This window comes from Callospermophilus lateralis, chromosome 16 (genome assembly GCF_048772815.1).
Source record: "Callospermophilus lateralis isolate mCalLat2 chromosome 16, mCalLat2.hap1, whole genome shotgun sequence".
NCBI lineage: Eukaryota > Metazoa > Chordata > Mammalia > Rodentia > Sciuridae > Callospermophilus > Callospermophilus lateralis.
In genome coordinates, this window is record NC_135320.1 from 45,220,677 (window position 1) to 45,247,416 (window position 26,740).

At 34.9% G+C, this 26,740-nt stretch overlaps 1 protein-coding gene and 1 pseudogene across 1 annotated transcript in view; one reads left to right on the forward strand and one right to left on the reverse strand.

Annotated features, from left to right (window-relative positions):
- Positions 1–4,222: 4,222 nt before the first annotated feature.
- Cnbd1 (cyclic nucleotide binding domain containing 1) overlaps positions 4,223–26,740 on the forward strand; it is a 417,739-nt gene continuing 395,221 nt past the window's right edge. Inside the window, exon 1 of the mRNA XM_076835771.1 lies at positions 4,223–4,310. Coding sequence (XP_076691886.1) covers positions 4,223–4,310 — 88 coding nt within the window. The remainder of the gene's footprint in view (positions 4,311–26,740) is intronic.
- On the reverse strand, positions 15,718–15,805 carry LOC143382446 (U6 spliceosomal RNA; annotated as a pseudogene).

Here is a 26,740-nt window from a genome sequence, read left to right on the forward strand (position 1 = left end):
TTCTTTAACCTATGCTCCACTCAGTATCCAGCTCTGAAACAGACTGGGTGGTCACTTCCTAAGATGGAACTCAAGCAAATCTCCCTGCGCACGTAGAAGTCTCTCCAAATTTAAGCATCTGTCTCCAATTTGCTGAACTTGGAATCTTATAAATGCAGATAACTGAATGAATGTATCTCTAAATCCACCTCATGGACTTCTTATTTAGAAGACCAGACTACCATTATCTAAATGTTATTTCCATTCAGAGGAGAATTTCCACACCAAAATGCAGGACACATCCTTTCTTTTAAAGACAATTGCACATTTTAAATTAAGAAATCAGTGTGAAAAAGGCAAACTTGGACTCACAGTTTAGTTTTAAAATATTTGAACTCTATAATCTTCATTTGCAGAGCCTATTTTTTTAAATCTCCAAAACAGGATCATAATATCTACCTTCAAGATTATTGTGCTTTCCAGATTATATGAAAATTTGAAACTGCATACTATTGGTAGAAGCAAACATGGATTCTTAATAAACAGATCTGGCATTTCAGCAAATGTTAACAGAAAGTACTAACAGGATATGCAAGTTCTCAGATGAGCTTCTGACATCTGAATTTGTGTCTCCTGGATCCTTCACATGATAATAACATGTTTGTGAAACACAACTGAGTTTGGTAATACTGATTGTTATGGTTTAGATGTGGAGTCCCCAAATGCTCAAGTGTGAGATAATGAGAGAAGGTTTGGAGGAGAAATTATTGGGTATAGCCCCAAACTAATCAGTTAATTAATCCCTGCTGGGATTAACTGAGTGTTAACTGGAGGCAGGTAGGGTGTGGCTGGAGGAAGTGGTTCACTGGGGGGAGTGGCTATGGGGTATATATTTTGTATCTGGCGAGTAGAATGTCTCTCTGCTTCCTGATGGTCAGGTGAGTGCTTTCCTCCACCACACTCTACCACACTCCACCACACTCCACCACACTCCACCACACTCCACCATACTCCACCACACTCCACCACAATGTTGTTCTGCCTCACCTAAAGCCCCAAGAACCGGAGCCTGCTGTCTATGGACTGAGATCTCTGAAACCGTGAGCCTCCAAATAAACTTTTCCTCTTCTACAATTGTTTTGGTCGGATCTTTTAGTCACAGCAGCGAAAAAGCTGACTAAAACAATGGTATGTACGTACATTTACATCAATTGTTGGTGAAGTCCTTAGCCTAGTATATTTTCTCCAACCTGGTTATCATTTTTTTGTTCTTGTCTCCTAGTTTCTGAGCCAAGTGCTGATCCATTCTATTGTGCCAAGCTAGTCGTCATCTCATTCTGGTGTGTGCTAGTCCTTGGTCGGGTGGCCACTTTCTTATATCATAGCTTGATATTCTAATTATAGAGAAAGGAAAGCAACTGGAATATTTGGGGTAAGCTTATTATATGCCAACCATGTCTTACATATTTTGCATGTCTTATGTAATTTGATCTTCATAAGTCATAATGAAGTAGTTGCTTTACTGATATTACTTATAGTCCTTTCAGTAACCCTGTGAAATTATTCTCACTCCTCTAATTGTATAAATAAATAAACAGAGACTTAATTAATTTAAATAACTTAGCCAAGAGACCACAGTTGGGTGCTGTCCTAGACAGTTTGGGCCCAGGTATGTATAGCTTCAAATCTGGTCTTCTTTATTCTATACTGTATTCTATATTGTATTCCACTCTAGGTAGCAAGTACTACAAGTACTCTAAAGCACAGTCTCAAAGTATGAAGACTTTCTGCTTTAATATCTCAGATTTTTATCAAATATATATTTGTATTTTCATGGCTAAGTCCATGTGAAATTTCATGGTTTTATTAAAAGCAAGGATATCAAAGATTTAAAAATTAGTCTCAAATATGATTATGCTCAGAAAATGTTTTCTTCAAGCACCTTCTGAATGTGAATGGTGTCTCTCTGTAACCTCAGGTGAAGTTCATCAGCTAACTAGAACTTCCCTGAAGCAAATTTTAACATGTTCTTTGCATGCCCTCTAAAACTTAAATCTAACTGAAAAAAAAATTTTTTTTGAAGAATCTATACTTGTAGAGGAATGGAGGGGAGTAGTTATAATTTACATTGTAAAAATTTCTCTCTCAATAATTTCTAATTTTTCTAAATTCCTGTCTGTCTTATAACTTCCCACCTTTCCTCTGGCTCTCCCTGATCTTTTCTTGTCCATTTGAATTTCTCAAGATTTACTTTAGCAATAATAATAGTAGTATAAATAAAAATGAGAATCAATGATTCATGTTAGGTACTATGTATAGGAACCTTTATTTCTACCATTTTATTTAATCTTAATGACACTTGTATGAGGTATTATCATTACTCCTTTTAAATGGAGTAGATTGGTAAAATTAAGGGAGATGAAGTGACTTTCCTAAGATAATTTTACGAACATGTGTTTGAGAAGGGCTCTGATTTATGAGGAATATCTAGGCATTGATAATCAAACAATTTAGTATTATCTGTCTATAAAAGATAAATCATGATTATGTTATTGTTATTAGAATGAATTTTTAAAAGATTCAGAATACATTTGAAGGACTAATCAAGAATATTTCAGGGATATTGAATTTTTGAACTGATGGATTTTTTTCTGGACATATGCATAGAGATATAAACAGATACACAAAATCATGAAGATTACAGAATTAGAAAAAAATAAGCTATTTTGTTTATGTTTCCTTCTTAATGTTCTTGTTGACACATTTTTACCTCTAATATTTCTTTTTAAAAAAAATTTTTCCAAGCAAGGTCTAGTTTAACGTGGAATTAATTTTATATGGAATATAGAAAAGAAAATGAGAACATATGGAAAAGAAGGAAAATAACAATAAGTAGAAATAACTGTTGGTTGAAATCAGAGATGAAATTGATTAGTATAATCTTAGGGTCTTAAAATTTCTTTCTTACATTTCATTTGATCAAAACTGCTTGTCAAAGGCAAAAACAAAACAAAACACTAATGAAAACCAAAAAAAAAAAAAAAAAAAAAAAGAAAAGAAACAATCACACATTTTATATAGCCTTATCTGCTTTAACATCTAGGAAAAATGCAGGAAGACTTTAATAATAATTTTTATAAAGAGGTTCTTTGAGTTTTAAATGTGAGAGTGGGAAGATAATGATTCTGGGATACCCTGCTGAATTAAAGCATTAGGCATTATCAAAGGGGTGTGTTTGGGATGGTGAGGTTGCAGGTGGAGGTAGCTGGCTAGTGTGGAAGAAATACAAAAAGCACAATGATGAGATTCAACAAATTTGAGTCAACAGAGTCCAGAGTTTGTAGCACTGGGTTCAGGGGAAAAAACATTCAATTGAAAAGTTACACTGGAATAAGTTTACCTTGAAGATTCCATTCAATAGGGACTGTTGCAAGAAAATTCGTTACTTTTGTAATACAATGAATATTTTTAATTCTAGTTATTCATGTTATCTACATGAACTTGGTTGAAAAAGGGTTAGCATTTTACTGGTCCAGCTCAGTCATAACCCTTTTTTATACAATCCATTGCTAGTTACGACACTAGAAACATTTCTTTAAAGACCTCTAAAGAAAATACACCAAATCAAAAGATACATCCTTTAGGATTCTAAACCCTAGCCTTGGTCATTAGCTTCAATTGTTGGGAAGCAGCAAAAAGTAACTAAAACATATACTACTCTCCAACAGAATATGGTTAAATAAAGCTAGGGTGAGTTTATTGAATCTGTGATGAATAGAAGGGAGATTTATTTGTGTAGCCATGAGCAGCAATATAAATATCCTATTCCTGTTGCTGCAGCTACAAGAAGGGTTTGTCCCAATATAGATGTGGCAGGCAGAAAAGGGCTCTGAATTGTGGAGGCCGTAGACTGAATTCTCTCCTCTAACCTGGTCTCAGGCTCTGCTGTATCTGCCTTGGGTATTGCACAATCCTTCTTTATTCCTCCCACTCTGTGTAGCTCACACAGTCCCCCTAATTCCACTGGACTGGTATGTAGTTTTCCTCACCTGGATTTCACCCTTGGAAATGCTGCACCAACACTGTGTCAGAACCATGAGCAAGAAGATTCCGCAGGACTCAGCCTATCAGAGAGTATCTTGAGGGTTCTGCCTTATGACAACCGAAGGGAAAGAGTGATCCTTTACCTCTCAAGTAGCCTCTGCCTTTACCTCTCAAGATCAGCTGCCTTTGATCCGTCAAGATGCCCTTGTCTTCTCTTCCTGCAGCTATTTTGTCTCACATGATAGCCATTGACAATGTGCCTCCTCCCCCACTTCGAAAGTTACCAAGTGAGTGGGGGCTAATTGGAGGGGTCTCATTTATTAGTCATTTTTTTTCCCAGTGGTTTTAGGAATTGGTAGGAACACTGAGAACCTGACCAATGGCCTTGTGGAATAGAAAGAACATAAGTGTATAAATCCTGCTTTACCTAGTTGAAGTTATTTCAATTCAATTTTTTTATTTATAAAATGAGGATCTTTTTGAGCTCTTAGAACTTCAGACACATTGAAATATTAAAAGGGGTAGAGAAAACAAAGGCCCAGGGAGGTCACATGGCCCAATAGGTATCAGTTTGTGGCAAATCTAATCCCATCACAGAGTTGATCTGACTGCTCCTCAAGGGATAATTAATTTTTAATTTTCACTAGGAGAATGCTTGTTTTAAATTTAAAAGGGGGAAAAAGACAATTCCCATTATTCAGAATGTGAATTTTTTTCCCATTTCACTTAACTTTAATTTTCTAGTCTTTGACTTACAGTGTCATAAGAATTCTAGAAATAGAATTCAATATGGTGAAGTATGTATAATCAGCAGTGTTAATTCTATGTAGTTCATCTAAACTCGGAATGTTTTCTCCAGATGGAAACAATTGTTACAACCATCCAGTTCATAGCTCTATTCTTTGAACATCAGCATATTGCCTAGTAACATGTAATAGGTCTAGACTTAACTAAATTTAAAAATAAATTTTAGATAACAAAGGTAATACTCATGATCCTTTCCAATTTCACTAAAGCATTAAGTCTAGTATTTTATTATTCAGTAGGTAGATCTATGGTATTGATTTGAAGTGAGAGTTAACTTTCAGATAACTTTTAAAAAATACTCATAAAGGAAAATAAGAGGTAATCTCATGAAATAGAAGTGAGACTAATTGAGAGTAGATTAAGAGATCCAGGAAGGGAGAAGAGAAAGGAATGGGGGAGGTTTTGAGGAGTGATAGCTACCAAATTATATTATGTGCAGATACAACCATGTCACAATGAATTCTAGTAGTATGAATAATTACATATTGTACCAATAACAATTAATCAATACTAATAACGAATACTCATAATCTTAGGGAAGAAACATCACAGACATGATTGATCTCCTTTGAAGGGGTATATTGCTTTAATAGTATTAGACCCAGTTCTTAAAAAATTAGTTGCTACATTTGTTAATTTATACATTTATATTATTATTGCAAAAAGTTGCTGTATGTGATTAAGTATTCTATTTCTCTTCTAGTAGAAACAAAATTAAATGCAATTTTGCCAAAACCCACAGCTTCTGTCAGGTTTTATTGTGAGAAAGAAAAAAAAAAAGTCTCCCTAAGATGCTTTTTTCCCTTTCTATTCTCCTTTCTTTCTTTTTTTCTTTGTTTTTTTTTTTCTTTTTTTTTTCAGCAGCCCAGGAAGCTCAGTAGCTGGGAGTTAAAAGATCAAATTAATTTAGAATCAATGGGATGAGATATGTGCTACCCTCTGTAGTGTCTCCCAAGGACACTTAACTTCTGTGAAGTGATTAAAAGATGAAAAATCAGCAGCAATTTAGATCTCAGAACTGAATAGAGCATAATGGAAAGCAGGAGAGCCTTAGTGGTTCCTACTTGATGTTCTATGCCTGTGACTTCTCTATGGAGACGTGTCCTGCTTGCTTAACGGCTGTGTCTTTGTGCTAACTCTAGCAAGTGCACAGTTTCCCCTTGTGGACTAGGATATCCCTGCTTAAACAGTGGTCTATGGAAGACAGTGTGTGGCACACACTTTCAATCTGTAGAATGACTGTACCTGAATTATAGAGGAGATAATAGTGGGAATGATTCAAGGTGCAGTAGGTTAAATAGGAATGTTTATTTATATATCTAAAACCACAAAAACAAAACCCAGCCATTCTGCATATCCTTGTTTACTTTGAATTCAGCCAGTTCAGTTAGACATACCCACATTCTCTATAAATATTTGGAGGTGAATAACATTATTGAGTGCTTTCTACTGGTAGCATGTAAGACTTTTGCACGCTTTATTTATTTCTCACAAGAACCTCATGAAGTCTGTGGTAGGCAGGAGAATGGCCCCCAGTGAATTGTGTCCATGTGCTACTCTGCAGAACCTGTGCATAGGCTCTGTTCCATAGCAAGCGGGAGGTCATCCACATATGGAACTGAGGTGGCTAAATCTGATCATCTTGAGATGGGGAGAGAACCCAGTGCCCACTGTAATCATGAGGTGATTATTGATAAAAGAGGGAGGAAGGGAATCAGAGTCAGAAGGATGAGGCTATTGCTGGCTATGAAGACCAAGTGAGATGTGAGCCAAGGAAGCACTAAGGCTTCTTTTTTTTTCTTTTTATTTGTTCAAAACATTACAAAGCTCTTGACATATCATATTTCATACATTAGATTCAAGTGGGTTATGAACTCCCGCTTCTTTCTTTCTTTCTTTCTTTCTTTCTTTCTTTCTTTCTTTCTTTCTTTCTTTCTTTCTTTCTTTCTTTCTTTCTTTCTCTCTTTCTCTCTTTCTCTCTTTCTCTCTTTCTCTCTTTCTCTCTCTCTCTCTCTCTCTCTCTCTTTCTCTCTTTCTCTCTTTCTCTCTTTCTCTCTCTCTTTCTCTCTCTCTCTCTCTCTCTCTCTCTCTCTCTCTCTCTCTCTCTCTTATTTCTTTCTTTCTTCCACCACCTCCTCCTCCTCCTCCTCCCCTCCTCCTCTCCTCCTCCTCGTCCTCTTTTTTTTTTTTTTTTTTTCTGTACTGGGAATTGAACTTAGGATGCTCTACCCCTAAGTTATATCCCCAGCCCTTTTTATATTTTATTTTGAGACAGGGTCTCTCTAAATTGCCTGTGCTAGCCTCAAACTCCCCATCCTGCTGCCTCAGTCTCCTAGGATTACAGGTGCATACTACCATTCCTGGCATATTCGTATTCTTTTAAAGCCACCAGGTTTGTGGTGATTTGTAACAGGGACAACCAAAGGCTGATAAAGGTCCATTATACATTTCAGAGTAATGAGGCTTCGGTGTCTGTAAGGACCCACTGCCCTGAAATCCCTTGCCCTTTTAATCAGTTAAATGATGCGTAGACATTAATTGCACTTCGCCATTTTATCTCCTCACATGCTCTTGATTTAAAGGAGGCAACACATCACACATCTTCAAACATGACTCCATTGTTCTCATTGAATTTTCAGACTCAGGCATTTCAAATAGTTAAGCTTCTTAAGGCAGTTTAGTGCTTGCAGCCCCCCTGACCCTCCACTACCCTGATCTTTGCAACTTTCAAGTCTTCTCCTTCTACAGTCTCTTTGACTTCTGCCTCAGGATTTTTCACATCTTGCTAACCCTGGGGAAGGGACCCATGTTCTCAAATGCTAGAGTCATGCCACTTTTTATTTTGGGTGAGAATAATTTTTAAAACTTTACAGTTAACAAAGCATATAATGGTTTTATTTTCTGGGTGAAGTAATATCTGATCAAAGTATACACATGATCCACTATTATAAATATTATAAATTGATTTCCTAAAGAGACAAAAAGAAGAAGAAAAAACATGTTTCTTTTTGTATAATTTTAAAAAATTGTTAGTGGGAGGCTGGAAGCTGTCCTGCACCATTTGGCTTAAAATTAGGATTATGGTCCAGTAAGCTTCCTTTGCTTGGAGTAATATGCTGCACCTCTATTTACTTCACACTTATAAGGCTTATCCTACTGAGAAAGGGACAGTTTTAAAATATGGTTTACATTTGGCTAGTGGTTGATCCTGGAAGAACTTCTGTGCTTTTCCAGTAACAAAAGTGTTTTAAGTTCACAAAGCACTTATAAATATATTTTATTCCAACATATGAGAATTTAGAAGAGAAAAGAAGTGTTCAAGACCAGAGACACTTCAAGGAATCTAGACATACTGCTCTTAAGTGAATGTTTTTTCTTTGCTCTTTTCCATTTTATGGTGCATATTTACGGAAAGCCTAGAAATACTGTGTCATCATTCCTCAGTCTTCAAGGGCATTTCCTGTAATTTGAGAGTTTTTTAGTTCTTTAGTAGATAAAGATTAAAGGAGTTTCTAAATATGTGTTTATTTGGAAAAGTGAATGTTGCATCCATTTTTAAAGTTTTAAACCATTCACAGCCTTAGAGTGCAGGTAAAAAAGTAAGGCTTGTCAGTAGAGAAGAAAAATAGAGCAACAAACTGTAATGTATAAAGAAACAAGGTTAAACAAGAATGGAAATCTCCAGAAGGAATAAATGGTGAGAAAGATGGTTGAATATTTGTGTATGTTTCTGTACTTAAATAATCAATAATAATAAATATATAAAGGCCCACCAGATAAATTATGGAAGAAAGCATTGGAAGATTATTTATCAACTGGATATTTCATGTAACAGTCACTTTTTATTTTTAATACCAAGGAGGAAAAAAATGGTTGTTCCACTGGAAAAACCTAAACAAAACCCAAATCTCCAAACGTTTCTTGTTTTTTTTTAACTACTGTTATAACTATCTCAGTGTATCTGTATTCTTGTCAGAAATCTTGTGTGGCCTTTATAAATTATGGGAATTAAAACTTGAGCTCAGTTATGCCTGAGGGTTCAGGATGGAAGCAGGAAATGAAGTAAATTGCAATGCAAATCAGATCTGTCCACTAGGTGGCAGGCTAAGTCTCCCCCAGTCTCAAACTACTGCTCTGTCTTCAGTCTCAGAAATTAGAACTCAATTATTGTTATTGCTACTGCATTATCAATCCTTCAACCGTCTAGTTAGGTCTTCCATCCCCTTTACTGAACAGTTCTCTGTTTTTCCTTCCAACATACATTGTGAACAAGATTATTTGTCTAATAGGATGTCTAAAAAATAAATATCATATTAATGCTTCACTCAAAAGCTGTTAGGGTCCTACTCTCCTCTGAAACTTAGATTACAATTCATTTTCCACAATATGCATTTAACTTTTTCATAATTTGTTTAAAAGCTATCACTCATATCCTAGATCTTGCACTTCTATCCACATAACTGTCCACTATAGCTAAACTATTTTGGTTATCTTTCCTTAATCTGTCAATATCAACCAGGGATGTGGGGGAAAATTCCTAGGTTTAATTAAACATTGAGATGGTCACTCTTTGCACACATGCTCAGAAATGTAGGATAGAATTGCAACCTTTCAGCACAGCAGTGTTTTGGATTTTTTCTCCTGTGGTGGTCTCCAAGGCTGCCTAGACAGTAGCCTGCACAGCCCTTTTTGATCTCCTAGGTGGTAGCTCAAGTTCAAGGTAATGAGAGGTACATAGGTACAGATGGTGAGCTACTCAAGCTTAAAAGCCTCATAAGCTAATATCTCTTATAACAATTCTTTAAGAATTTTTCTGTTTTCAGATTTTCCTTTAAGGAACTTCTCAGTTATAGAGTCAAGGTACTCAGGGAAGCCCATTTTGGTGGCTCCCTCTCAGGTCTTTGTAGGTCAACCATAGTTCTGCCTAGCCCAGATGCAATCACCAGAGATTATTATTTATCTTACAGAGTGTTGCCCAGCAATACAGTTGACCCTACATTAATCTAGTCTCTAGGAAAAAGAGTGGAGATTTATGCTGAAGGGAAAATTGCTCCTTGAATTCTACCTTATAATCTTCACCATACTTTCTTGACTTAGGTCCCATTTCTTGTCTTTATGGTTCCTTTCTATCTGCCTCTATTTGTTCCTATCATTTCTAATTCTTGAAAGTTATCTACTATTTTGTCTCTGTAGAGACTCTCCTGGCCTCTGCAGGATGAAGCAAGTGTCTTTTGTGTCTTTGAACTCTTCTTTGTATACCCCTTCCCATTGTACTTAATACTTTCAGTCCATAGCAGATATCTTCTCACTCCTGAGAAAGGAAGGATGTTTTATCATCTTTCCGTAACAGGGATAAACCTGGAGGATGTTTATGCTAAGTGAAATAAGCTGGGTGCAGGAGAACAAAATACTGTATAATTCACTTACATGTAGAGTCTAAAAATATCAGATTCATAAAAGCAGAGGCTAGGCAAGGGATAGGGGAGGAAGAGAGGAGAGGCGCTGATCAAAGGTGACAACACTCCATTTAAGCAGGAGGAATAAGGTTTTGAGATCCGTTACACAGCATGGTGACCACAGTTGGTAATAATGTATTACATATGTAAAAATTGTTAACAGATTTTAAATATTCTTATGAGAAATGATAGGTAGGGTGAAGTAGGAGATATGTTAATTAGCTTGAGTTAAGTTTTCCAATATATCAAAATGCTACAATGTACCACCAAATACATACAATTAATATTTTTCAAGTAAGAATAAAAACAGCAAATTTTTTTTAAAGTCATAAAGAAATACAAAAATAAGATTATACACATGTGCATGTATAGACACATGTGATTATTCATGGCAAGTGTCTTCTCTGGCCACTGTCTTCTCCACTTCTTCATCCAAGAAGTGGAGTTTGCTCCAGAAACAGCAACAGCAATTGAATCCCTTTGCAGTTTTTTTCACTCTTCCAGGAAATAGTCTCATTGTATGCATTTACTTCAACAACAAGGGCTAGCTGCAGAGGCCCTGCATTTGCAGGTTGGATCCCAGCTTCATAGATCTTCATTGTTCCAAATGTAAGAAGTTTTAGTCAATCTCTTCCCTCTGGGTCATCCAAGAAAATCGTGTTATTAGTTCCTTCCTTGGTGATACTTGGTCTTCCCTTTGTGTCTCTTCAGTCCTTGAATATCTGTTTAACAGAGCGTTGTATCAGTTTTCTCCATTAAAACAACTCCTGTGATTTGTCTCTTGGCTACTTGATCCTGGCTTCTACAATGGGAATTTATTTCTATTAAAGTCAATCAAGCATCCTATGCATAACTGTTTTGCATTGGTAAGCAAGTGTCATAAGAGAACCATAAAGCCAAAGTATGTGTACATTTTAAATTTTAATAAATATTGACAAATTTTCTTCCACAATGGTTATATTAATTTCTAATATCATCAACAGTATTTTTACGTATCAATTTCACAATATTTTCACTCATGTTGTATAAATTTTTTTCCAATCAATCAACTTAAAATAGTTTTATTGATATTTTAATTTGAATCTTTTTTTGATATTTATTTTTTAGTTGTAGTTGGACACAATATCTTTAATTAGTTTATTTAACTAGGTTTATTTTTTTTAATTGTGGTATTGAGATCAAACCCAGGACCTTGCCCCTGCTAGATGAGCACTCTATCACTGAGCCACAACCCCAGTCCTAATTTGCATTTCTTTATGAATGTTAGAGTTTTTTTTCACATATTTGTGGTCATCTATATTTATGTGAACTGTTTACATCCCTTGCCCACTTATTGTAATTTACTTTCCTCTTTATTTAAAAGAACTCTTTATGTACAAAAGAAATAAACCTTTTCCCATGTATTTTTAAAATTAAAATTTTTTTTTTCTAATTAGTTATACATGACAACAGAGTGCATTTCAATTCATTGTACAGAAATTAAGCACAACTTCTCATTTCTCTGGCTGTACAGGATGCAGAGTCACACCATTCATGCAATCATACATGTCTGTCTCATTCCACCATCTTTCCTACCCCCACACTTTCTCCTCTCCCGTCCTCTCCCCTCCCTTCCCTTTGCCCAATCCAGAGTTCCTCCATTCTTCCCTAGACCCACCCCAAATGATGGATCAGCATCTGCATATCAGAGAAAACATTTGGCCTTTGGATTTTTTGGGGTTGGCTTATTTCACTTAGGGTGAAATTCTCCAACTCTGTCCATTTACCTGCAATGCCATAATTTCATTCTTCTCTAAGGCTGAATAATATTCCATTGTGTATATATAACACATTTTCTTTATCCATTCATCTGTTGATGGGCATCTAGGTTGGTTCCATAGTTTAGATATTGTGAATTGAGCTGCTATAAACATTGATCTGGCTGCATCACTGTAGTATGCTGATTTTAAATCCTTTGGATACAAACCAAGGAATGGGATAGGTGGGTCAAATTATGGTTCTATTCCAAGTTTTCTAAGGAATCTCCATACTGCTTTCCAGAGTTTCACAATTTTCAGTCTTACCAGCATGTGTGAGTGTACGTTTGCCCCATACCCTTGCCAATACTTATTGTTGCTTGTATTCTTAACAATTGCCATTCTGACTAGAGTGAGATGAAATCTTACTTTTGATTTGCATTTCTCTAATTGCTAGAGATGTTAATTTTTTTATATATTTGTTGATTGATTGTATATCTTCTTTTGAGAAGTGTTTGTTCAGTTCCTTAGCCCATTTATTGACTGGGTTATTTGATTTTTTTGGAGTTAAGTGTTTTTAGTTCTTTATACATTCTGGAGATTATGCTCTTTCTGATGTGCAAGTGGTAAAGATTTTCTCCCATTCTGTTTGCATTCTTCTATTGTCATCATGATTTTTGTGTCTTACAAATATTTTAGAACTTGTAGTTTTTAAGTCCTTATTTAGTCATTCTTCATGCCAAGGTTTAAAAATAACTCCCCTGTGATTAGTATTTATATAGTTTTTAAAAAATATTATACTTATTAAATATTAGATGCATCTAGATTGTTGTAGGACACCAATGGTGTAGACTGTAAAATACAATTTAATATTTTTTCAACTGACCAACCAACTATTCTAACACCCTTTGTTGGCAACCTATATTTTCTACTAATTTGAAATGCCACTTTTTATTACATGTTAAATGAATGCCTTCTGCATCTATTTTTGAAATCTATTATTTACTTTTTCCATTTACCATCTATTTATGTATCAATGTTGAATTGTTATCATTATTGAGGCATTATATTTCAATATCTAGTAAGATTAACCTCAATTGATTACTCCTTTTAAAGAGATTTTGTGTGCCCCTTTCCCATGTTTATTTTTCTTTAGGGATATTTATTTTTTTTAAATAAACATCTTGATATTGTAATTGGAAATGTGTTAAATTTAATAATTAATACATGGAAAATTAACAGCTTTATGATTTTGAATCTTCCTATTCAAAAATTGGTATCTTTACAACATTAATCTTTTTACTTTCAACTTATGCAACTTTCTTTATATCCTAAATAAAATTTATCCAAAGGTATTTTATCCTTTTCCTTTTCTATTATAGATGTTATATTTCTTATTTTTTGAACCATAAAAGTAGTATATGTGAAAGATACCGAATTTTTAAATTTAAGACCATCACAATCTTGAAAGTCTTGGAAGTTCAGTAAAACTTATTTTTCTTGATTCATTTGACATTCCATCATTTTATATATATATATAAATTTTTTTTTTGTATTTCTGAAAGATATTCTATTACATAAAAAGAAGCATTCACCAAGCTGATGGATAACTGTAACACTGACACAGAACTGTAATCTAATCTTTAGACACATTCAAATTTGGCTAATTGTTCTGATAATGTTCTTTCCAGTAAAAGAATCCAATTAAAATCTCATGTTTCACTTCTCTGTCTTGTCTCTTGGGTCTCCTTCAGTCTGAAATGGTTCCTCGGTTTTCCTTGACGTTCATGACCCTGATACTGGGAGATTAAAAAAAAGTTGTTTTGCAGAATATCTGGCAAGTTGGTTTGTCTGACGTTTCCTCATGATTGGATTTCAGGTAGACGTCTTTAGCAGCAGTATCCCAGGAGTGATCCTGTGTTTTTCTCCTTCCATCTTATCCTGGGGCACATGATTTCATCCTGTTCCACAATTGTTGATATTTACTTTAATGAATTGATTAAGGTGATATATGCAGAATTTCTTTGCTATAAATGTTTGCAGTTAATATGTGTTTTGTAAGCATATAATATCATATTTATCAAGCATATTAAAAAATAAGCACAGGGTTTCTTATTTTATTCAAGTTTTAATTGACTGCCATCACCACATGTGTTGGTGTTCATTGTTCACACTTTGGCCACAGGGAGACTCTTCAAGTTAGTTTGAGCTTTTCCTTGTTTGACAAAATAAGATTTTCCAGGCTTATTTTTTACTTTGTCTTGTCCTTGGAATCAGATAATTTCTTTAAGAATAAAATATGATACATGGCTGATAAATTTCTCATTAATTATTTTAAATTTCTACATCCTTAGTGACTCATTTTCTACTTCACTTTTGGGTGATAAGGAAGGGAAGTTATTGTGGAGTTTATTCTGTTTCCATTTGTACTTGCATTTTTTTTTCCTTTGTAAATTATAATGGTATAGAATTTAGAATTCAAAATATAAACCTCTATTGCTTAATTCATTAACTTTAGAAAATGCGTCCTTATAACCTAGTATGAAATGAAAAAAAAACTGACCCTCTTCACATCTTGACTACTAATCATATTAATGTTTAATCCTTGGACTAATTACATTTATTCTTGAAATGTTCTCATTAAGTTTCCATTATTTAAAATTTTTTTAAAAACATAGCAATTGGTTAACTAGTATGTGAGGTTTGTACTTTCTTATCTTTGCTAAAACTTTTAAGTATTTATTTATTATTTCCACTATAATCTATGAAGAATTTACTATTTATATTCAGGTGTACAGAATTTATTAGTATAGTTTATTAGTATAATTTTCATACTATTTAGTGTTGGTTAGGTTACATGTTTATATGATTTATTTATTCAGTGATCTAAGCAAATCTGATATTCAAATAGAGTTAGTCAAAGAAGGCTCATGGTCCCATATGTTCTCTGAGTTCTTGTATCTACCTCTTAACTTTATGTATCTTGGAAAATAAAATTTATGAGTCATCTTCCTCCTCCCTTACTTTACTATTTGCCAGAACTTTGACAAGAGTAGGATGCTTTCTCTTTTTGCTAAATGCAAAATAATTATCTTTGAAGTATAGTAAAGTATGTATAGTTACTAATCTAATAGCATCTAGAATATCTAGTCTCTTTGTAAATCCTGTATCATGATTCGTCTTCCCCTATCCAGGTCATGAAATCATATTTCATTACTCATAAGCAAATCTTTACATGAGAAAAGTTTTCCCCTTTGCCATTATTTATTTCTGTTTGCTTATTCTGGATTAATTTTCTTTCTTTCTTTTTTTTAAATAATAGATCATTTTATTTTAAAAGAAAAGAATATTGAGACTTACACAAATTTAGTAACTTGTTCCATGTAGCACCACTTTAGATTTAAAAGCAAAGAATAGATTCCAAATCCTGGATCTTTCGTGATGTTTTAAATCTTTTCATTTATTTATTTTTTATTCTACTTTGTTATATATGACCACAGAATACATTACAACTCATATTACACATATAGAGCACAACTTTTTATATCTCTGGTTGTATACATAGTATATTCACACCATTCGTGTCTTCATACATGTACTTAGAGTAATGATGTCCATCTCATTCCACCAACTTTTTTACCCCCATGCCTCTCCCTTGTCCTCCCACACCTTTGCTCTATCTAGATTTTGTCTTAAAAAATATGAAACACTTCTTGAATTTGCAAGGGCCATGCTAATCTTCTATTGTTTCAATTTTAGTATATGTGCTGCCAAAGTGAGCACTCTGGATTAATTTTCATAGATAACATCTCCTATCTTCATTTATCACATTCATTCATCTTTTTTTTCCTACTTATTTGGGTATGTAACCCTGTGTCAGTGATTATATTTTCTTACATCTTTGCCATGTTTATTGTTTCTAAAGTGGATTTTATTTTTGTCTTAATTTTATCTTTCTATTCTTGATTGAATATAGTCTTTTAATTTGTAAATTTTTTTTTCTGTTGTCCTAATCATACTTAATGCCTTGTAATTTTGTTTTAGTGTAATCAAGGCTATAATGTGTGTTGAGCATGGGGGAGGGGAGCAGCATAGGATTTTTACCTTTCTGCCATAATTGTTCTGATGCATATTATTTGATAAGTTCATCATATTCATATTTTCCTTCAGAGTATGTTACACATGGGTGCAAGGATTATTGAATGATGATTAGTTTTTGAAGATAATTTTGTTAGGAAAAAAATAGCAGTGGGGAGTATGGTGGTACTGCAAATTGACTGAATTTTTTTGTATGCTAACTTTTAACATTTTCTCATCAACCCTGTTCTGTACTCATCTCTAAACAATAAGCATCTAATTAGTGCTCTCGTAATGCCAATTTCAAAGGTTTGGGGGCAGTTATTTGGCATCTATTTGTTTCTTTGCAATAATTGAGATCGGTTGCTTCTGTATTGATTGATAGTTAATATTGTCCTCTATCTTATCACAACAACTTGATTCTACAAAACCCCGGCTATAAGTGGGATCCTTGATTGGGCATGCAATCCAGGTATGTCATCAACTCAAGGGTGTCCCTTGTTCTGTCAATGTTCTAAGAACTTGCCATTCTAAGTAAGGCAAGTAAGCCTGGATCTTTCATGATGTTTTTAAAACAAGGTATGTTCATGAAGCAGCCAGAAGATGCTGTTGAAAGATGGAGAATCATGCCCAATCATGCCCCTCTAAAATCAGAAACAAGACCAGGATGTTCACTGTCACCATATTATTCAATATAGACCTTGACATTTTAACCAGTGCAATTAGCAAGATAACGAAATAAAAATGATACAATTTGAAAAGAAAAAAAATGTTAAATTATCACTGATTGATGGTAATATGATAATATACTTAGAAGATCCTTCAAAGCTCTGCCAGAAGACTTTTAGAGCTGACATATAAATTCAGCAAAATATCAGGATACAAAATGTACAAATGAAAATTGAAAATGCTTCTATATGCCAATAATGCATTTGCTGAGAATAGAAGTCAGGAAAATAATTCTGTTCACAATAGTCCACAAGATAATACCTAGGAATAAATCTAACCAAAGAGTTTGTGATAGACATCCACAGTGAAAAATACAGAATACTGAAAAAAGAAAAAAGAAATAGAAGAAGGCACTAGAAGATGGAAAGACCTACCATGGTTCATGTGTAGGCAGAATTAATATTGTTAAAGTGTCCATATTACATACAGTGCTCTACAGATTCAAGGAAATCCCCACCAAAATACCAAAGGCATTCTTCACAGAACTAGGAAGAAAAACAAAACAAACAAACAAACAAAAAGAACAAAAACCAAACAGTCCTAAAATTCATATGAAAGAACCAAAGACCCAGAAAAGCAAAGCAATTCTGTGCAAAAAGAGAAATGCTGGAGGCATCAAAATAGAATTTCAAATTATATTACAGAGCTACCCAAACAACATTGTACGAACATAAAAACAGGCATGTAGGTCAGTGAAAGAGAAGACACAGAGAAAAACCCACACAGATACAGTCATCAGAGCCTTGATGAAAGAGCCAAAAACATACATTTGAGAAAAGATAGACTTTTTTTTTGTCAAATGGTGCTGGAAAGCTGGATATCTATATGAAACTAGATCCCTCTCTTGTCACAAAAGTTAACTCAAAATTGATCAAATATCTAGAAATAGTTCGTAAAATTTTTAGCTGCTGGAATAAAACATAGGGGGTAAACACTTTAACATATAGGCCCAGGCAATGACTTTCTCAGCAGTACTTCCAAATCCCAGGAAATAATACCAAGAATTAATAAATGGGATGGCATTAACTAAAAAGCTTCTGCACAGCAATGGACACAGTAGCATTAAGAGAGAACCTACAGAATGAGAAAAAAGTCTTTGCTAGCTGCTCTTCTGATGGAATTAATATCAAGAGTATATAAAGAACCTAGAAAAAAAATCAGTGTAATTTTGATTTGCATTTCCCTGATGCCTAAAGAAATATAACATATACATATGCATATATATATATAGAACATATACATGTATATATTGAACATAGACTTATTGAACATATACATATATACATACATATTGAACATACATACACATATATGTATATATGTATGTCAAAACTACACTGAGATTTCTATTCACTCATGTTAGAATGACACTCATCATCAAGAACACAAATAACAAAAATGGTGATGAGGATGTGGTGGGAAAAGAAATTCTTATACACTGTTGATGTGAATGTAAATTAGTGTAGCACTGTGGAAATTAGCATGGAGGTTTTTCAAAAGACTAGAAATGGAACCACTGTATGATTCAATTATACCACTCTTAGGTATTAATCCAAAAAGAATTAAAATCAGTATACTATAATGATTCATGTGTACCCATGTCTATCCTGGCATAATTCATAATAGCCAAATTATGGAACCAGCCCAAGTGTCTATTAACTCTTGAATAGATAATATATGACAGATCTGTACAATGGAGTTTTATTCATCTATGAAGAAGAATGAAATTATTTCATTTGCAGGAAAATGGATGGATGGAACTGGAGTAAATCATGTTAAGTGAAATAAGTCAGACTCAGAAAGCTAAGGGTCATATGTTTTGTCTCATACGTAGAGGCTAGGGAGAAAAAGGGAAAGGAAGGAACCACGCAAAAATGGAAGGGAAACCAGTAGAACAGAGGAAAGACCAAGGGTAAGAAGGAGGGGAGGACAAAGGGAGGTACTGGTGAATGAACCTGATGAAGTTATATTATGCGCAAGTATATCATAGTGTGTCTCACTATTATGCACAAATAATTAAAAAAATAAAGATGGGGAGAAAAGGGTAGCAGCAGAGATGGTGGAATCCAATGAGGCCATTGAAGTTAATTTGGGTGTAATTATAAAAGTCAGAGTATTCCATACAAGGTATTTATACTTTAACCTATAGGTTAATAGAGGATTAAAAGTACTTTGAACAAAAAGTTATGCAACCACATTGGAATTTTAGAAAATACTGTTATCATCACATGGAGTATGGGTTAGAAATGAAGCTAGAGTTTGGGAGGCTAGTTCAGATGTTATTACAATTGTACCAAATACTTTAGGAGGATGTTAAACAAGATCCTGCTATCCATCTGTGTACTCCTTCATGGCGAAGGCCCTGATTGGAGAGGACACATTTAGGAGATATTCAGGATATATCTCAGAAGGGCAGAATCTAATTTCTTCAAAATTCATTGTTCCTCAAGAGGAAAGAGTAGACTAAGATACTGAGATAGGTGATAGAGTTATAAATGATAGGTATTTTCTTATTCCAGATAAGAAAATTGCAGGACAGGATCACATTTCTTTCTTCTTTGTGAAGAGGGGGAAGAATTTTAGGTGGAGTTTTTGTTATCTTAAATTTGATTTTTCTAGGTGATATTTACACGTACATTAGTGGAGTAATGATTAGAGATCTGGGCTAGAGAGTTTGATTTGAGAATCTTGAGTGGGTTTGTGGTATTTGAAAATATGGGTGCATGAACAAGAGGATATAAACTGGGAAGATAAAAATAGAGATACTAGTAATAGATTCTTGGGCAGCATTAAAGCTTGGGTGAAGAAGATTGGAGAAAGTCCAGCAGATCATAAGCAGGAAGCAAGAAAAAAGAAGATGGTGTCCCGGAAGCCTAGTAGAAAGAAACTTCACAAGAGTCAAGTGTCATAGTAAGAGTGAAAAGAGATCACTGGAATGGAGAATACAGGATCTTTGATGATCTTAGTGAAACAAATTTCAGTAAAAAGGCAGAAGATAAATTATAGTGGGTGGAGAAGTGAATTTGAATTGAGTAAAAAATGTTAAATATAAGAGGATGTTATTTTGATAATTGTTAAAAACACATTACCCTTTTCTATTCTCAGCTAATTCAGTTCTGCTTTGACATTTTAACTCACCCTGTCAAGGAAAAAGAACAATACAGGTCCACTTGGGCAACTGTTCCTGTCAGTGCACCAAATTTTGTCTATGGAAGACCTCCTTCAGGCACTATTTCTTTAGGCTTGATGGTTTATTTAGTTGCCTAAATAAACCATCAACAGATTGCTTATGTGTATTCAGATGGCTTAAATGTATTCAGTATCACTTGAAGTAGAATTAAATTTGGGATTTTAGAAAACAACAAAATTAGTTGAAGAGAAAATAATAAACACTATTGACCATTAACAAAGGTATGATTAATGATCTCTTTTATTATACAAGTTTAGATAGACTTGCAAACCCGTTCCCTCTTGTAGAATTGGGTCACTAATAGAAGCACATAGGAAGAGTCAGTTGTGATTATAGTCTGTTTTCTCCTGTCCAGCTTCTTAGTATTTCAGTCTGGTGCTAGAATTTGCCTTCTACTTATCATAGTATAAGGTCTGCTGTTCTTACTACAAAAACGTTTGCTTCCAATACCTCTCTTGCTATTGCTGCTAAACTACTTACTTGTGCTCTGATATTATATTAAGCAGGGCTTTCTTTATCACTGGAGTAATTATTACAATATACACTGGAACTACTTTGAAGAGGTTCCAGTCCTTTGTTCTCCAGCTCACTGTACTCTGACATTTCTAGGGGGTCATTGTGACATTTTCTTGATGGCTATGCTATTCCTGTCGCTCACCTTGCCTTTTAGCCATTAAATAAGCATGCTCTCCTAATAAAATGGTTGTACATGTGCAATATTTCTAAGATTTTACTTATTTGATGGCTTTTTCTTTGCTTTTCATAGGAGATATTTCTCTATCTCTTAACGATCATGACAAGCAGAAGGGAGGAAGATACACCAAGCCAATTGACGGCTCCTTTTGGAAAAATTGTACCACCGATGACACCATCAGCAAAAATACCCCAACACTACCACAAGTCGCTGCACCAACAGATAGTTCACAATGCACATAAGTGATACATAGTCCAGGCAAGTTCTGCAAGCAGTTCAGTGATGGCCATTGCAGAAGCTGTAGATTGGTTTTATCTTTGTCTTCACCGGCACTGTGATGAAGATAGGAATTCTGGCAATAATGGCTAAAGAAAAAATTATGTAACATTCCAGAAGGCACTAAAAGAAAACAATTTTCTTAACAATTTACATTATCTTGAAGAGAATTATTAAATATAATGAAAAGGAAAGGTGAAAGTAAACAAACAGATCTGTTAACCTCCTTTTTTGTTCACATATTAAAACAATCCTCAACAGTTGTTTACCAAATTTAAATTAAACCATTTAAATCATGTGGAAAAAATATTTGGATCTATTTTTTCATGAGCGCTCATCATATATGATATATGGACATATGTACATTCAAACATATAACACAAAACACAAGTGTGCACACATAATATAATACATACAACACATAACATAATAGTAAAGGCCTTATAACTTTTTACAGGTGAAATCTCCATTGCAATGTTTAAAAACTCTATAGTCAAAAAATAGAACTGATCAGCAAAACATTCACCTAGGTCTGTATGAGCTCAAAAAACAAAATAGAACTTCATGATGTGGGAAAGGGCAATAATAAAATAGATATTGAAAAAAGCATCCTAGTTCTGTCGCAGATGTAAGGGTAGCCAAACTGGAGTTCTGGATATCAGCTGTTATGGATTTGAGCCAAATCATCTTCTTTTTGGTCTGTAGAAATCGCTTTAGTTAATCTTTCTGGAATCCAAATCAGCTGCTGTTCACCCTGTGGAAACACACAAACAGACCCCTGACTCCAGACAATCACTGGGTCAGGACTTTAGTTAATCTCTCCGGAATCCAAATTGGCTGCTGTTCTTTCTGTGGAAACACACAAACAGACCTCCGACTCCAGACAATTACTGGGTCAGGACCTTTCCATTGTCCTGTTAGAATATCTTTCCAAAGTACCTTGGGCTTATGTACATTTTTTGGACACATATGCCTTTCCGCAGCACTAAGTCCTGATGAATCCAAATTTAAAAAGTTTAGAGTAAAAAGGGTTATTTTAAGTTTATCTTTGGGGAATATATACCCCTTCCAAATTCCGTCTTTTTGCTTTAATAAGTACATTTTAATAGTTTGATGAGCTCTTTCAACTATGCCTTGTCCCTGTGGATTGTATGGGATTCCTGTTATATGAGTAATGCCAAATGATGAGCAAAATTGTTTAAAAGAGGTAGAAGTATAACCAGGGGCATTATCTGTTTTTAACTGTTTTGGAACGCCCACAGTGGCAAAATTTTGTAAGCAATGAACTATAACATCTTTAGTTTTTTCTCTGGCATGAAGGGAGCCCATCAAAAATCCAGAAGAAGTATCAACTGTAACATGCAAATATTTTAATTTTCCAAATTCTGGCAAGTGTGTGACGTCCATCTGCCAAATATGGTTAGGTATCAATCCTCTAGGTTTGACTCCAAGATTAACTTGTGGTAAAAAGGTCACACAATTTTGACATTGTTTTATTATTTGTCTAGCTTGTTCCTTGGTTATTTTAAAATGCTTTTGTAAAGTATTAGCATTGACATGGAACTTTTTATGAAAATTTATAGCTTCTTCTAGTGTAGAGAAAATATGTATGTCATGTGTAGTTTTATCTGCTAAAGCATTGCCCAAACTAAGGGCTCCAGGCAATCCTGTATGTGTCCTGATATGTCCTATAAAGAACGGATCTTTTCTGTCCCAGATTAGACTTTGTATAGTGGAAAACAAAGAGAAAACAGTAGAGGAAGGGGAAATCCTACCAGCATCTTCAAGGGATACTATAGCATTAACTATATACTGACTATCGGAAAATAAATTAAATACAGAATCTTTAAACATCACAAAAGCTTGTAATACTGCATTAAGCTCTACCTTTTGAGCTAATTGTTTGGGTACTAAAAATGTAAAAGTTTGATCAGGTGTAACTATTGTTGCTGTACCATTATTTGACCCATCAGTGAATATATTTGGAGCATTCATGATAGGTGTTTTTCTTGTCATTTTTGGAAAAATTACAGGATGCGATGACTAAAAACACAATAAAGGATTAGATGGTAAGTGGTTATCAAATGAAACATTAGATTTGCACATGATTATTGCCCAAGTATTTAACTCATTAGCTAACTCATCAATTTGATTCATAGTATATGGAGTAATAATTTTATTGGGATAAATTCCAAACACTCTCTTCGCTGCTTTTATTCCTTTGAGTATTAATTGTCCTACAGCCTCAGGATACCTAGTAAGAATAGTGTTAGGAGAATAAGATAAATGTATCCATAATAATGGACCTTCTTGCCAAAATACTCCTGTAGGAATATTTTTTGTTGGTAGTACAATAAATAATAAAGGCAAACTTATATCAATTCTATCCAAATGCATATTTTCCATATATGTTTCAATAATTTTTAATGCCTTTCTTGCTTCAGGTGTTAACATTCGGGGTGAATTTGGATCTGATGGACCTTTTAGGATATCAAATAAAGGTCCCAACTCTCCTGTTGGTATACCTAGATAAGGCCTTATCCAATTTATGTCTCCTAATAACTTTTGAAAGTTGTTAAGTGATTTGAGTTGATCTACTCATATTTGAATTTTTGGTGGATGGACTATGGTTGAGGATAATAGAACTCCTAAATAATTAATTGGAAAATTTAATTGTACTTTATCTATTGCTATCTCTAGATTATAATTTTTTAATAAGTTTGTAAGTGTGGTGTAACATTCTAGCAATGTGTTTTTAGCTTTGTGTGCTAATAATACATCATCCATATAGTGAAATATTTGTAGTTCAGGATTTTGATTTCTAAGTGGCTGGATTACTTTGTTAACATAAATTTGACACATAGTTGGGCTGTTAGCCATCCCTTGAGGGAGTACTTTCCTTTCATATCTCTGATCAGGACCTTCATGATTCAGTGCAGGGATAGTAAATGCAAAACGTGGACTATCCGCAGGATGAATTGGAATTGAAAAAAAAAACAATCTTTAATATCTATAACTAAAACATACCAAGTTTTTGGCAAAGCAGACAATTGAGGAATCCCCGATTGAGTAGGTCCCATAATAACCATCTCATTATTAATGGCTCTTAAATCTTGCAATAATCTTCATTTACCAGATTTCTTTTTGATGACAAAAATGGGAGTATTATGAGGAGATACAGAAGGTTGTATATGTTCTTCAGCTAATTGTTGTTTGACCAGGTCTTGGGATGCTTGTATCTTTTTTTTAGTCAGGGGCCACTGAGGAACCCATACTGGTCTTTCTGATTTCCAAGTAATTTTTATTGTCTCAGTGGCCCTTTCTGAAAATCCAACCCATGTCTGTCTGTTCCTTGATCTATTTGTATTGGTGCTGCTATACCTTGTTTTTGTTTTTCTAATCTTTTTCCTTTCCTAAAACCTTGTCTAGTCATAATAGTGGGTGCATTTAGGTTGATGTTATTTGTTAATGTCAAACCTAATTGATCTAGGACATCTTGTCCCCATAAATTTACGGGAAGATGATCCAATACATATGGCTGTATAGTTCCTTCACATCCTTCAGGATCCTTCCAATCTAATACCATTGCACTTCTATGAGGATTAGTCGCCACTCCTAGACCTCGAAGCATTTGAGTGGCTTGTTGTAATGGCCAATGTTTTGGCCATTCTTGACGAGAGATGATGCTAAGGTCTGCACCTGTATCCAGTAGCCCATTAAATTCATGTCCTTGAATATTTAGTTTTAGCATGGGGTGAGAATCTAAATTTAATGAAAGCATAGCCCAATCTACACCTGTGGAGCCTAATCCCTTGGAACCTCTTTCTACAGCACGACTGGAAAATTTATCATGTAGGCTGGATATTATTAGTAACTGTGCTATTCTATCTCCTGGTGAAATTATTGATATACCCTTTGGAGAACTGGTTATAATTTTTATTTCACCTTCATAATCGGGATCAATTACCCCAGGACTTATCATAAGTCCTTGTAGAGTAGAAGAGCTACATCCCAATAATAAGCCTACTATTCCTTTGGGAAGAGGTCCTTTTACCCCTGTGGGAATGATTTGAACTCCCATCTCTGGAGTTAGTACTGATCTGGCAGAGGCGCAGATGTCCAACCCTGCGCTCCCTCTGGTTTGTCTGATGAGGGATCTGATGGACAATGTGTCCTGGGTACTACCCTGATGGGGTTGCTGGGTTCCTCCAGTGCTCCGTATATTTGTGGTTTTGGGCCCCGGAGCATTGGGCCCCCCCTGTCCATTTTTTGGCAATGGAACCCGATGCCTTTCTCCACGATATCGTGGATAAACACCTGGTCCTTTTTTCGTCTTTTGATAATGGAGTACCCTCTATGGTGGTTTGAGAATGGCATTCATTAGCCCAATATCTCCCTCTACGGCATCGTGGGCAAATACCCGGTATTCTATTCCTTTGATACCTAGTTTTGTTAAACCCTCCTCCAATGGGGCAATTCCTTTTAAAATGTCCTGTTTGTTCACAATTGTAGCATGTTCTTGGCCTGGCATCTAAAGCCTGTTTTACTGCAGCTGCCACAATTTTCCCTTGTTCATTAATGTCTCTGGCATCTAAAGCCTGTTTTAACTGCAGCTGCCACGACTTGCTCTTGTTCATTAATGTCTCTACATAATTTAATATATGTGTTTGAATCTTCATGCTTCCATGGTCTAATGATTTCTCTGCACCAACGATTCGCTTGGTCATAAGCCAGTTGTTTTATTAATGGCATTGCTTGTTCTGTATTCCCAAAAACTCTGGTAGCTGTTTGAATAAGCCTATCCACAAATTCAGTATAAGATTCGTTAGCTCCTTGTATTATCTTAGATAATTGACCTTATAAACCTCCATGTCCTTGTAAAGTCTTCCATGCCCTAACCGCCTCTACAGCAATTTGTGCGTATATGCCAGGATCATATGCAATTTGTTGCTGCTGATCCTCATAAGGTCCCTTTCCTAACAACATATCTAGTTTCTCTGAGGATAACCAGCTGCTGCATTTCGCCTAGCTGTCTCCTTGCAAAATTCCTCATTGGCAACCTTCCATAACAGGTATTGTCCTCCATTTAGCACAGCTTTACACATATTAGCCCAATCTGCTGGCATCATGTTCAAGTTGTTAATGGATTCGACCAAGCTTACAGTGAAGGGTGCTTGAGGACCATAGGTTGTTACAGCCTCTTTTAGCTGCTTCACTATTTTGAAATTTAAAGCATGGTGAATTTGCTGCCCTTCTTCCTCAAATACAGGGCATGTTAATACTTGAGATCCTGTCTCAGGATCCCAGCTATCAACTGCGGGGGTTGGGGGCCTCCCAGCATATGGAGGTGGCCTTGTTAGTTGGACATTTACGTCCTCTGGTGATAGAAAGTTGTTAGTAGCAGTCTCCTTTTGTAACTTTCCCCCTGATGGCTTTTTCTGCTCTAAGCTTTCTTCCTCTATCTTTGTCTGAACTGAAGGCTTTGGACTAAGCAAACCAGATACGAATGTCCACAATGGCAATGTGCCAACTGGAAGAGTTCCTGGGTTTTTCTTTTCTATTCTTTTTAAATCTTCTCCATGATGGTTCCATTGTGATATATTTAACAACTCCTCCTTAAAAAGCCATGGGCTACATTTTTGTATTGTATCAACGTATGCCCTGACTGTTCTTGATTTTACTGAGATGCCTCCTTCCTCTAACAATTTACTTAACACTCTTTCGGTTTGTTTTTTACTAATTTCTGATCCCA